The sequence below is a fragment of the Rattus norvegicus genome, chromosome 1 (genome assembly GCF_036323735.1).
Source record: "Rattus norvegicus strain BN/NHsdMcwi chromosome 1, GRCr8, whole genome shotgun sequence".
Classification (NCBI taxonomy): Eukaryota; Metazoa; Chordata; class Mammalia; order Rodentia; family Muridae; genus Rattus; species Rattus norvegicus.
In genome coordinates, this window is record NC_086019.1 from 92,975,424 (window position 1) to 92,987,851 (window position 12,428).

The 12,428-nt window shown below is 55.8% G+C and overlaps 1 protein-coding gene across 2 annotated transcripts in view; it reads right to left on the reverse strand.

Annotated features, from left to right (window-relative positions):
* Window positions 1-2,013: 2,013 nt before the first annotated feature.
* Pak4 (p21 (RAC1) activated kinase 4) overlaps window positions 2,014-12,428 on the reverse strand; it is a 39,285-nt gene continuing 28,870 nt past the window's right edge. Inside the window, 8 exon segments of one of the 2 annotated variants that reach the window (NM_001106238.1) lie at window positions 2,014-3,001; window positions 3,333-3,467; window positions 3,962-4,087; window positions 5,391-5,517; window positions 5,801-5,934; window positions 6,999-7,439; window positions 7,610-8,068; window positions 11,256-11,520. In NM_001106238.1, the coding sequence (NP_001099708.1) occupies window positions 2,846-3,001; window positions 3,333-3,467; window positions 3,962-4,087; window positions 5,391-5,517; window positions 5,801-5,934; window positions 6,999-7,439; window positions 7,610-8,068; window positions 11,256-11,459 (1,782 nt within the window). In that variant the 5' untranslated portion in view covers window positions 11,460-11,520 and the 3' untranslated portion in view covers window positions 2,014-2,845. 2 annotated transcript variants of the gene reach the window in all.

Sequence of the window (12,428 nt, forward strand, 5' to 3'; positions counted from 1 at the left end):
CTCTTCAAGTTCAGAGCGAGCAGCTGGGAGAAGCCATTTTGCTCTGGCCACAGCAGAGGTGTGACCTTCCACTCTTGACAGTGCTCCTCCTCCCCCTCCTTGGGCATCTTGGTAATTGGCTTTTTGGTCACTCCAGTCCTCCTAAAGAGTGACTGACATCCATGCACTAAGTCCTGATTGAGAATCAGAGGGTTAGGTGTTCCTGACAGCAAGTGGCTGATCTTGGGACACTTCTGCACAGGTGACAGGAGCAGGAGGCAGAACTGGGAGAGGGCTGGGCCTCTTGAAGCAGTTCTCATTGTGAGAGCCACCCCTTCCAAATGCAGGGACAGTGAAGGCGCCCAAACCAGCCATCAACTTGGAGTAGGGCATACGGTAAGGCAAGCGACTGGGGGGGGGGGGGGCGGGCATGTCTTCATCTGTAGCAGAGACCATCAGTTGCCAGTGGGTTCACAGGGAGTTCAGGCTCTCAGCCACTGGGCTCTAGAATGTTAATACTTCTCTGTTCACCAGACCCCCTAAGCGGAGTAAGCTATTCCTCTGGCCTTGCTTTCTGGAATAAGCTAGAGTTCTTTAATGTTTGCTATGTCGCATTGGTTTTACTCTTGAGTCCCATTTATAGAGTCCTGACTGTAGATCACGCTGGCCTTAAACTCACAGATTCACCTACTTCTTTCTACCAAGTGCCGGGATTAAAGGCACGCGCCACCACCTTCAGCTTGGCTTTTGTTTCATGGTCTGCTGCAGTGCTGGCTGATCACTAACTGACCCTCCATTGCCTCCAGTCTGAGTTCTGGCGACAAGCATACTGCCCCAGGTCAGGTTTTATTGGTGCTGGAGACTGGACTCAGGACAAGTACTCTAAGAACAGAGCCACATCCCAGCCCAAGGTCCATCCTCCCTCCATTAGCAGCCAGGCCTAAAACTTAATTATCTCTGGACGTTTGTTGGCTTCCTATTTCCTTCTGTTAACTTGGGGCTGTTTCTTTTTTTTTTTTTAACATTTATTTATTTATTATGTATACATCATACAGCTTTCTGCCTGCATGTATGTCTGCAGGCCAGAAGAGGGCACCAGACCTGATTATAGATGGTTGTGAGCCACCATGTGGTTGCTAGGAATTGAACTCAGGACCTCTGGAAGAGCAGACAGTGCTCTTAACCTCTGAGCCATCTCTCCAGCCCTTGGGGCTGTTTCTTTACAGAGAGGAATCCACTCCAGCTAAGCCCCCACTCCTAACAGTGGTAGCTGCTTCTCACACTGCTGTGTCTATACCTGGAAAGTCACCAGACACTTAGCATGGCTCCACCACAAACGGGCCCAACCCTCTGGAGGTCATGGCTGTGTGGCATTAGGCATGAGGTGGTCTGGATGGCCTTGAGCCAAAGTCCCAGGGCTCAACTGGCCCTTACTCCCAGACTAGCTGCCTCTGGGGGATTTCAGGGGCTGCAATGGGTGAGCTTAGAAGGCAAGGTGGAGTGCATCCTTCCTCCCCACTGTCGTGCTTGAAGACTCTTGCGTAAGTGTCCCGAGCTCCAGGTTCCTCAGTCTCAGTTGACCTTAAAAAGAAGCCCATCTGCCCATTAACTGACTTATCAAGTGGCCCATTAATTCCTATGCTCAATAGGATCAACACCAAATAGAGTAACATCCCAGACCTGGCCATTGGTGGTGACTGGCAAGCTTGCTTGTAGTCTCACAGCACTGAGGAGACAGGCAGAGGAGTGTGGCAAGTTTGAAGCCAAGCTGGGCTACATAGTTAATTTAGGCCAGCCTATATTTTGTAGTGAAACCCTGCCTCAAAGAAATAAAAAGAGGAGAAAATAACCCCAGGCCACTGGGATGTGGGATGTTGGACGCTGGCCAACAGATTGCTCCTAGAGCTAGGGCTCACTGCCCCATGTAGGGAGAAGGGTGGAGTGTCTCTCCCACCATGCCCAGTTCCCAGGCCCAGTCTCCAAATTTCCCTTACTACACTGCTGGACAGTGGTCTCCATACACCACACACACACACAACACAACACAACACAACACAACAAAAACCAAGAAAATACTTTAATTGTAAAACTAACTTGAGGGATTGGCGGCAGGGTGAGGGACAGGAGCCTGATTCTTCAAAGTGGCTCTGTCCCCAGGCCAGCCACCCCATAGGTCAGGGATCATCTGTTCCCAGGCTGAGATAGAGACACAACTAGTGTTATAAAATGACAATATAAATAGACTTCTAGAAAACGGAGGCTGTCTGGATGCAGTAGTCATTTGCTGCAGAGGTTGGGGAAGGGGAGGCCCCATGTTTCTCCTGTGGAAAGAGGGTGTGGGGCTCTGGGAAAAGGCCACTCTTCAAACATTCATGATTGACCCATCAATGGCTCAGGGTCAGGGGCTGGGCACCAGGCAGGCTGAGGACAGAGGTGGACTTTCTTGGCGTGAGAGTGCTCGTGCGCGCGCGCACGCACACACACACACACACACACACACACACACACACACACACACACACACACACACACACACACACCTTTCTCATGGTGTCATCTCTGCCCCAGTGGCCGCTGATGCAGATTTCCACAATGGCAGCCACCTTCTCTCCTGTAGGCAGTCCAGGGGAGGGGCCTGTCCTGGGTCCTGGGAGCCTCAATCGCTCCCATGTGTCCTGGTGTGCGGTGTGGCTTTACAAGTCATGGAATCAAACCCAGAGATCAGTAGTAGGGTCCCATGAAGGCCCCAGCACAGTGACGGTGGTGCCCTAGAGTGTCTCGTGGGCTGTGGGAGCTGGGCAGCCCTCTACTGGCCTCTGACAGGCAGGGTAGCCCAGGGCTCTTTGGTTCAGGACTAGGTTCTGGCTCATCTGTTTCGGTGCTGGCGCATAAGGGGCACAATGCTGGCTGGCGGCCCCGCCTTGGTGAGGAACGGGTGCTTCAGCAGCTCAGCAGCAGTGGCCCGCTGGGCTGGGTCACGCACCAGCAGGCGATCCAAGAAGCCTTTCAGAGATGGTGAGGCCTGTGAAGGAACAGAGGTGAGGACAGGGTTACTTGCTGTGGGTCCTATAATGTCCCTCGGGCTGACAGCATCTTAGGGAGGATTGAAGAAATCTCAGGAGTTACCACTGGGCCGTAAAGGGCACGCCAAAATCTCCTAAGGCTCGTTTCCTTCCCGCTCTTGTGGTTTGGCAAGAACCTGAAGGCAGCCCCTTCCCACATGCAAGTTCCCCAACATACTGCCCTACGGTCAGGCAAGCTCTGTGGTAGCCAAGGGCTCGTGACCTGAGGCTCTGTCTCTGGGGCTGGAGAAGCCCCAGGAGTCAGCAATGGTGCAGCCTAGCTCTGCTCACCTTGTGCAGGTTCTTCAGTCGGGGCGGCAGGTTGTCCCGAATCATCTTCATGGCTTTCAGGGGTGGCTCGTTGAAGTAGGGGGGTTCCCCATCCACCATCTCGATCACCATTACCCCCAGTGACCAGATATCCACCTGCAATGGGAAATGGACCATAGTGCTGAGTGCAGAGAGCAGCCAATCCTATGAGCTCCAGAAGGACTGGCCTCCGCCTTCTGCCTCTAGTCCTGAGCCCACACCCCGTGGACAGCGGAAGCCTGCTTACCCCAAATTCTCAGGTCTAGGCAGCAGCAGCTGCCAGGGATGAACAGCTAACTGAGCCCAAGCCCCATTCCTGTCACTCGCAGGTCATCCTTGCTAAGAGTGTGAGTCTCAAGCCAGACTCCCTCACTCCTGAGGAACCCTGCTCCTGTCTGCCCACACCTTATGGGGACCGAGTTTGCTGATTTGATAAATCTCAGGGCTAGGTAAACTGCAGCATCAAGTAGCAAGCTCAGGTGGTGACCACAGCCAGAATGAAAACTGCCACCCGTTCCCTAGCCACCTGCTCCCTTGCGGTCAGCCTGGGTTTTCCAACAGATCATGGAAGCTCAGGCCACCTTCCTGCAGGCTGCCTGGGATATGCTTACCTCTGGCCCGTAGGGAAGGCGGGAGATGAGCTCTGGGGCCATCCAGTATGGGGTGCCCACCAGCGACTTCCTCCGAGGCACCTCCTTGCTCACCTGGGCACAAAACCCGAAGTCGGACAGCTTCACCTGAGGCAGACAGGGGCTGCAGGTCAGAGGAGCCCACCTACCTGACTGCCTTCAGACACGCGGGCTCCACTGAGCCGCAGGGCTCTGCTCCCTGCTCGCAGGGCCCTAGGTGTCTGGAGGTTCTTAGGGGATGTGGCTCAACTGTGCAGATAGCAAAGGCTCAGCAGAGACCAAGACAGACTTCGCTCTGAAAGCAGGGCCCAGGGGGAACACGCACCCTGCTCACTGTTCATGAGGATCACGGCCTGCGTGACCGAGAACCTCTGCTACAACCAGGATCCAGGACTTACACCCTTTCGGAGCCATCCACCCTCTTGATGACATCTGTGGCTCTTCTGGCCCCCAGAAATCATGTACTCCGAGACTGTGGATACTAGCTGACTTAACCACGGCCCCAGATTCAGAGTCAAGATCTCAGCCAGCTTCACGCCACAGGGCCAGACTGCTGGAGGTGTGCTCAGCCCGGTGTTCCAACCGAGTTGGCTAAGGTGAGGGAGTGAGGCCTTTTGTGTCCTGATGGAGGGAGGGGAGAGCCAGTGCTTCAGTTTCAGCTCTCAGGAGGCCAAGGGTTAGAGGGCAGCCTGGGCACTGCAGCAAGCACCAGGCCAGCCACAGACGCACAGAAGACAGTGTCTCATTAAAAAAAAAAAAAGGTAGGTAGGTAGGTGTGGGACAAGTGGATTGGATCCCTGGGAATTCAGGCCTGGTCCACACACCAAGTTCCAAGTCAGCCAGGGCTACACAGTGAGACCCTGTTGTCAAAACAAAAATAAAATAAAAAAAAACCCAACAGGGGCGGCAGGCCAGCCACTTGGCTGGGAAGCATGTAGCCCAGAGCTTGACCGGGCCCTGGTCAGGTGTCTAACTCCCGGCTCTATGGTGACAGTGCATTCCACTACTCTGGGCCGTCCTGTAAGGGACAGATCAGCCAGCTGCTCTCAGTCACCAGAGGCTCAACTGCCACAGCGGCAGCAGCAGCAGGGGGTGGGGCAGGGACCCCAGCACAGGGTGTGACCCTCAGCTAGAGAAGGATGAGTGACGGGCTGGCTGAGGCCTTTCCAGAGGACTAATGGGGACAGGAATTGGCCAGAATGTGGGTGGCACTTTTATAGGCTGGTGCAAAGGGGAGCAGGCCCTCAGCACAAGCGTTCTGCCATTTCCTGGCCACCAAGAAGGGAGCTGCTTGGCTGTATTCTACCCTACAATGATGGACCGAAACCTCTGATATACTGAGAGCAGTGCCACTGCCCTCCCTCAAACTGTCCCTTCCAACATCCACACATCCAGCCTCCCACCCACTCACCCGGCCATCGTGGGTCAGCAGGATGGAGTCACTCTTGATGTCACGGTGGATGACGCCCTGGGCATGGAGCACAGACAGCGCCTGAAGCACAGCCAGGCACACGGCGGCAATCTGTTCCTCATTCATCCTGCATGGGCAGAAGGAGCAATGGGCACTCAGGGCCCTGCCTCGTGTGTCCTACCCTGAGGTGGGAGTAGGGAGCTAAGAGGCCCTGCCCTGCTTTAGGACATGAAGAGATCACAAACACTTGCCACGATAGGGGCTGGGGAGCCAAGATGCTACGACCCCATCCTGTGTGCCTGGCTTCACTGTTCCACCCACACCTGGAGGGGACTTGTCTATCACCAGAGGCTAAAGGGTCCCAGTTCCACCCCTGGGAGCACTTGAGCCAATGGCTTGCCCTACAGTACCTGGTGTGGGTGACAATATCCGTGAGGGCGCCTCCCTCCAGGAACTCCATGACCACCCAGAGCTCATCGCCTACCAGGTAGCTGTTGTACATCTCCACCACGTTTTCATGCCGGTAGTCCCTCATGATCACCACCTGGGCAGGGCAGAGTCAGCGCTGGGACGGGGCACGGGGTGGGGTGGGGAAGTGGGGGGACGCTGCCTCTACCTTTAGCCCGGCACCAGCCAACCTCCCTCCACCCTCAGCAGGTTGGACTCTGGCAAACTAGCTCACTCCAGTCATCCCCTTCTCTAAAGCCAAGAACACCTGGAAGCCAGCCTGAGGGCAACCGCTTCATTCTAGTGGTACACCCTGGACTGCTACACCATGCGGTTCTCTAATCCTGACCAGCCCTGGCCAGTCTTTGAGTGGTCTGACTATCAGGGGGCATCTGGAGAAGTAAAGAGGACAGGAGGACAAGCAGCTATGAAGGAAAAGCTGTGCATGTGCGTGTTAACGGAGCACTGCAGGCAGGACTGACTGACAAGGGAAAGGCCTAGGAGATGAGGGTGGTGGGGAATACTGCTTACAGGGACCAGAGGAGCAGGCTGAGCGTGAGGAGAAATTCTTGGTGTGGATGGAGCCCTGGGCTGTGGGGTAGAAGTGTTAGGAGACAGGCAAGCAGCCTGGACAGCCCCCGAGCTGGACCTCAGGGGACTCCTGTAGCAGGGGCAGGAGGCCTATCATACCCACACACACTTCAGAACTGCCTTTGTGATGGATGCCAAGGCTGACAGAGCCAGAAATTGGGTTGAACCAAGTGCCTGGTTCTGAGCTGGGACCAGGATCTGAGGAGCAAGGAGCTGGGCTCTGACTTGAGGACATGGGAGACATTAGGAGGGTCTGTCTTGGATGTTATATACGGAGTGTCCAGGGGAGGCCGAGAGAAAAGCTGGAGCAGGAGCCCAAGGCTGAAGGAGGCGTCACAGAAGAGGGACTGGAGGAGGGGATGCTGGGCTGTGGTCTGGGGTGAGGTACGGCAGAGCATCCCAGAGACAGGAGCCCTGAGAGGAGAGGTCTGGAGGGAGAGCACAGGCCCAGGACTAGTTGGAAGAGAGTCACGGGCACTTGGTATGACAGAGGCACAGCCAAGAGTCTTAGGCTGGGAACAGCTGTGAGGAGAGGAAGGCACAGCACTGGGCTTGCCGGCCAGCACCCACCTCATTGAAGAGCAGCTCACGTCTCTGCTGCTTACGCAAGTCCATCTTCTTGACGGCCACCAGTTTGCCCGAGCTTCGCACAGTGGCTATGCACACAATACCTGTAGAGCCCTCGCCAATCTTGATGAAGTTGTCTAGATAGGAACGAGGGTCCCCTGGGTCCACCACTAGCTGCAGGGCGGCCCGGAACTGCTCATGGGATACTCGTTGGGGCTCCCGCTGTGGTGACCGAGGCCCAGGGGGCCCAGGAGCAGGGGGTACAGCAGGGGCAGCAAGGGCACGTGCTGGGGGGGCCAACTGGGGCTCAGAGGCATGGGGACCCAGCACTCCCGGGCTGGGAGCACCACGGGCTCGGGTGGGAGGCCGGGAGGAGGAGGAAGACTGAGGAGCAGCCAGGCCTATGGCTGATGGCCCATTAGGGGCCATGGTGTGTGGCTCCCCCTGCAACAAAAGAAAGAGGTGCTGTGAGTGGAGACTGCACTGTTCTCCCCATCCAGACAGGTGGTCAGGATGAGCAATGAGTTAGGGACTGGAATGGGGGAGAGGGAGGGGGAGGGAGTGGGGGAAGCAATGGAGTGGATACTGAGGTGCTAAAGTAGGAGATAGATTACCTGGGTACCCCGGGGTGGGTGGTCCGTGTCAGCCCGAGGGTATGTGTTAAAGGGTCTGCCAGCTGCTAGTTTTGTCTCGCTGGCCAGACTGCCAGGCTGAGGAGTGCTGACATCAGGACCAGAGAGGGGGCGCTTATCACGGGAGACCTCCTGGGGCCCTCCTGGGCCCTCCCTTGATGACTTGGGCCTCTTCTCTGGCCCCACCCGCCGTCTGTCACCACTGCCACTGCCTGCCTCACTGTGGCCTGTGGCCCGGCCCCTGCCTCCAGCTTTGTCAGGGGCCATTCTGGCCAGAGCTGCCCGCTCCTCCAGCATTCCATTTTCCTGATGGGCGCGGGCAGGGGGTGGAGGACTCTCTCTGCGCAGGGAGTTGGAGCGTGTCACCGACATGTTCTCAAATTCGTCAAGCAGCAGTGTGAGAGCCCCATCCTTGGCACCTTTGCTGCCCCGCACGATGGTCTGGGGTTCAGGCAATAGCAGGGTAGGACCAGGAAGGAGGGGACACGGGACGTGCATCCGACACAGTGACAATACAACACAGAAACAAGACAGAGACGGGTGATGTGATGGCTTGGTGATGGTGAGTGGGCGACAGGGGACCCTGGAGTACCCCAGGAACTGCTGTCATGCCCACCACCCACTCTGGGTGTTCCCCCAACAAGTGCCTCTCTTCCCTTGGCTCCCAGCCTGGGAGCAAGCCCTGCCCTGTGGACTAGGGTGAGGGAGGAGAACCCAGCCTGTGATCAGGCCCCAAGCACAGGGAGGGAGGAGAGCCCAGCCTGTGATCAGTCCCCAAGAGCTGCAATTACAGGCCGCCTGGCTCAGCACTTCCTCCCCTGCCAGCATCGTTAACCCCCAAACCACGCAGCTCTGAACCCCTAGGGCAGAGGATGTGGTACAGAATAGAAAGCCCACAGCCTAAAGCTAGGCCTAGGAGGCTTGGGAGCTGTGTGGCAAACATCGACTGGAATATATCCTGAACCACCAACCCTCACATCTCCCTGCCCTACATTACCCGCCCCACTGAGCTGTGGTCTTCTTGTCTCCTCTGTACCCCGTGCGCTGGGCACAGTAGGCTGTCCCTCCAACACACCACACGTGTGTCCATCAGCTCTTTGCCCGGCTGTCCCACTCCCCTTCTACAGGTCTCTGATCAAAACATACTTCTCTGAGCACTTGTTAACACCTAGTTTAAATGCCAGTCCACAAGTCTCTGGTTCTTTCCCTTTTTCTTCTGGAACAGTGGTTCTCAACCTTCCTGATGCTGTGACCCTTTTAATACAGTTCCTCAGGCTGTGGTGACCCCAGCCATAAAACTATTTCACTGTTACTTCATGACTGTGCTTTTGCTACTGTTATGAATTGTGAGGTAAATATGTGACTACCAAAGGGGTCGTAACCACAGGTTGAGAACCAGTGTTGTAGGCCCTTGGTGCAGCTGACATGACTGTGTGCCCAATCTGCTGCTGAACTTCCCAAGGACTGAGCACTTGTTCTGCCATTTACAGTCTTCCCATGCTGGGTCCACACCAAGAAGGTACTTTGCAAAAGAAGGAAGGGAGGGAGGAGGAAGGAGACAGGAGAGGTGGGGAGCTGCCCCACCACTGTCTTCACCACCGCCTTCAGGTGGCTGACAAAGACAGGACCTGGATGCCTCTGGGGCAGAGGACAGACTGAGCTCACTCCCCAGAGCCACCTGGAGTCCACAAGGCTCCTAACGGCGGTGGTCCCGGCCTCTTGGGGCCTGACCGTCTGCCTGGCAGCCTGGCCTTGTCCAGGGAGCCAAGACAGAAAGGTGGATGTTAGGTTTCAAAGTAGGACAAATGGGTGAGGTGCCTATTTAACAGATCAAAGCAGACCAGGACTCTAGGTTCTCCCAGCATCCCTCAGTCCCTACCTGTTACAGGGTCTTTCTGAAATACACTGCTGCCCCCTACCCTAAACTCTCCAGCTCAGAGGCTGGACTGCCCTCCCAATATGCCTGTCCTATACAATCCATCCATTTTGGCTGCACTGATCCTTCTACCTTTTACCCTCCTGGCCTCCTGGCTCTCCCCTCCCCCTCTCCTCACATGGCCTGGCTCAGGGTCATGTCCACTCTGGACTCTTCCAGATGCCCCTGCCTCCGGCTGAGCTCTCCCTCATATCACAATAAACCTCCTGCCCCACTGTGCCCAGGAGCAGGTGTGTTCTCCCCTTCTATTTCTTCTTTGCACTCAGTGGGTCTCTGCCAGGCTTTGGTATCACAACCTATGGTCAAGAGCCTCGGCCGTGTAGGCAGCACTAGCTAAAGCGTCTGCATGTGAATTAGGACAAACATCTTTCCCCTTGCAGGACCGTGGGAAGGTGTTTGAAGTAGAAGGGTACAGGGAGGGGGCTAGAGAGATGGCTCAACAGTTAAGAGCACTGATGGGGCTGGGGATTTAGCTCAGTGATAGAGCGCTTACCTAGGAAGCGCAAGGCCCTGGGTTCGGTCCCCAGCTCCGAAAAAAAGAACCAAAAAAAAAAAAAAAAAAAAGCACTGACTGCTCTTCCAGAGGTCCTGAGTTCAATTCCCAGCAACCACATGGTGGCTCACAACCATCTGTAATGGGATCTGATGCCGCCTTCTGGTGTGTCTGAAGACAGCTACAGTGTACTCATATATAATAAATAAATAAAAATATAATCTTTAAAAAAAAAAAAAAAGAAGAATGCATGGAGCAGGGGTGAAATTTTGGGGACACACAACCTGTGAAAAATGACCACGAAGCTCATCAGGTCATGGGAGTGTTCAGGGTGGGCTGTCTGGGGACTGTGGTGGGGTCTACCTCACAAGCTACTGGCTTCCGGCTGACCTGGGTTGTGAAAGGCCCATACAGATTCAGATGACAAGAGGGGCTTTCTAAGCAATGGAGAGAAGTCTAGGCTCTCACATGACCCTATAGGGTCGCAGAAATAACCAGAAAGACCCTAGCCTGGACCCAAGCACTGTGGCTGCAGGTGCCCTGATGACTCTATCTCTCCCAGCAGGCCCTGGTTGGTCACCGGGAGAGGATGAGTCAGCCGCAGTGCCAGGCACCCAGCCTGCTGACCACAGGCGCGCCCAACTCCACCCAGTGGGGACAGCTCTGGCTGCACTCCTCTGGGTCCCACCACCCCTGGCATGAGTCCAGCCAGGGCACTCTTATCACTAGGCCTGCGTGGCTGTAGTCCCTGCCTAGGCTGTGAGACCACAATTCTCCCATTGTGCACCGAGGCGGGAGAAGTGTGAGGATCTTGGGTCTAGACCTCAGGTCTCATTTCAACTGACAGTTTGCTCAGGATGCTAAGACTGGATGGCTTCTGCCCTGCTCCCATCTGCCTCAGCTGCTCCCCAGACCTTGGAATGCAGCTTAGGTATCCCCTAGCAAGCCCGGAGGTTGTCTGGGAGTGGGCTGTCTCCCATGTCATGAAGCACTGGGAGACCAAGGTTGAGTGTGTGGTGCTGGGGAAGAAGGAGTGGAGGTCAGAGGTCAGCATGGGCTTCCAGGACTGCACTGGCAGCTGGAAGGCTGGCACTGGGCTACAGAGGTAAGGGGTTCTGCAAAGAGGCCAGGGGCAACTGAAGGGCTGGGCTACTCTGTCAGCATGGGCTGTGGGGTAGACGTGGTGTGGTGATGACTACCTTGGGGGCTCCAGGCTGGATGGAAGTGATGCAAGCAGGGTCGATCAGGGGCTTGGGTCTGCGCGCTGACTCCTCAATCAGGCTCTGCCACTGGCGGGGAAGCCCTGTGAACTTCTGCTCATGCTGATCGAAGCCTGTGTGTACGCGGTGCTCGAAGTTGGATGGGGCCGAGATCTCCACCCGCTTCTTCTTCTTTCCAAACATGGTTCCAGGACCTTAGCACAAAGTGTGTGAATGGTGGGGTGGCCTGGGCTCTTACAGGCACCTGCGGGAAGGAAGCACCAAGGGAGGTGGGATCAGTGGCAGGTGATCTGTCTGTCACTCAAACCTTCCCCGTTCTCTGAGGCTGCCCTGGTTGGTTCAGCAGCTCTCCCACAGACCAGCAGGGGGCAGCAGCCTCCTCCTGGGCCCTCTGAGCAGTTACTTTTGTGGTTCCTCTTGAGCAACTAGAAGGTCAGGCCCAGCTCTCTCCTCCTCAGAGCCACAGCTCCTTGTGGCCCAGAGACCTATACAGCCACCAGCTTCACATCAGCTTTCAGACATCAGGGCTTTAGCACAGGCAGGCAGTCCCCTTGCCTGTTATCCCAAGAGCTCCCCTCCTCCCCTCCTCCAGGTCCCCGAGTCTCTACTGATTACTTTTCTAACCACACAGCCTGCTGGCCATCACATCACCTTCAGATGCCCTTCACCGACAGGGAGACTGCTCTTGTTCTTGTGTGTCTTTTGTCTCCCTCCAACCCCAGTAATGACAACCAGTGAACAGTCCCCACCTCTAGTCTGGCCACTACAGACACATGGGATGCCTCTCCACACTGTGGCCTTCTCCAACTTTGGGGCCTGGATCTTCAACTGGGCACTTACATAAATACCCAGTAAAGGCTGGTCAGGAATCCAAGGGAGAGCCAGGCAGGTGACGCACCCCTTTAGTCCCAGGACTCAGAGGCAGAGACATGTGGATTTCTGTGTGTTCAAGGCCAGCCTGGTCTACATAAGTGAGTTCTAGGCTAGTTAGAACTACACAGAGAGCCTGCCTCAATAAGGGAGCAGGAAGCTGGAGAGAAAGCTTAGCAGGTAAGAACACTGGCTGTTCTTCCAGAGGACCTGGGTTCAATTCCCAGCTCCTACACGGCAGCTCACAACTGTCTATAACTCTACTTCTAGGGGATACGACAC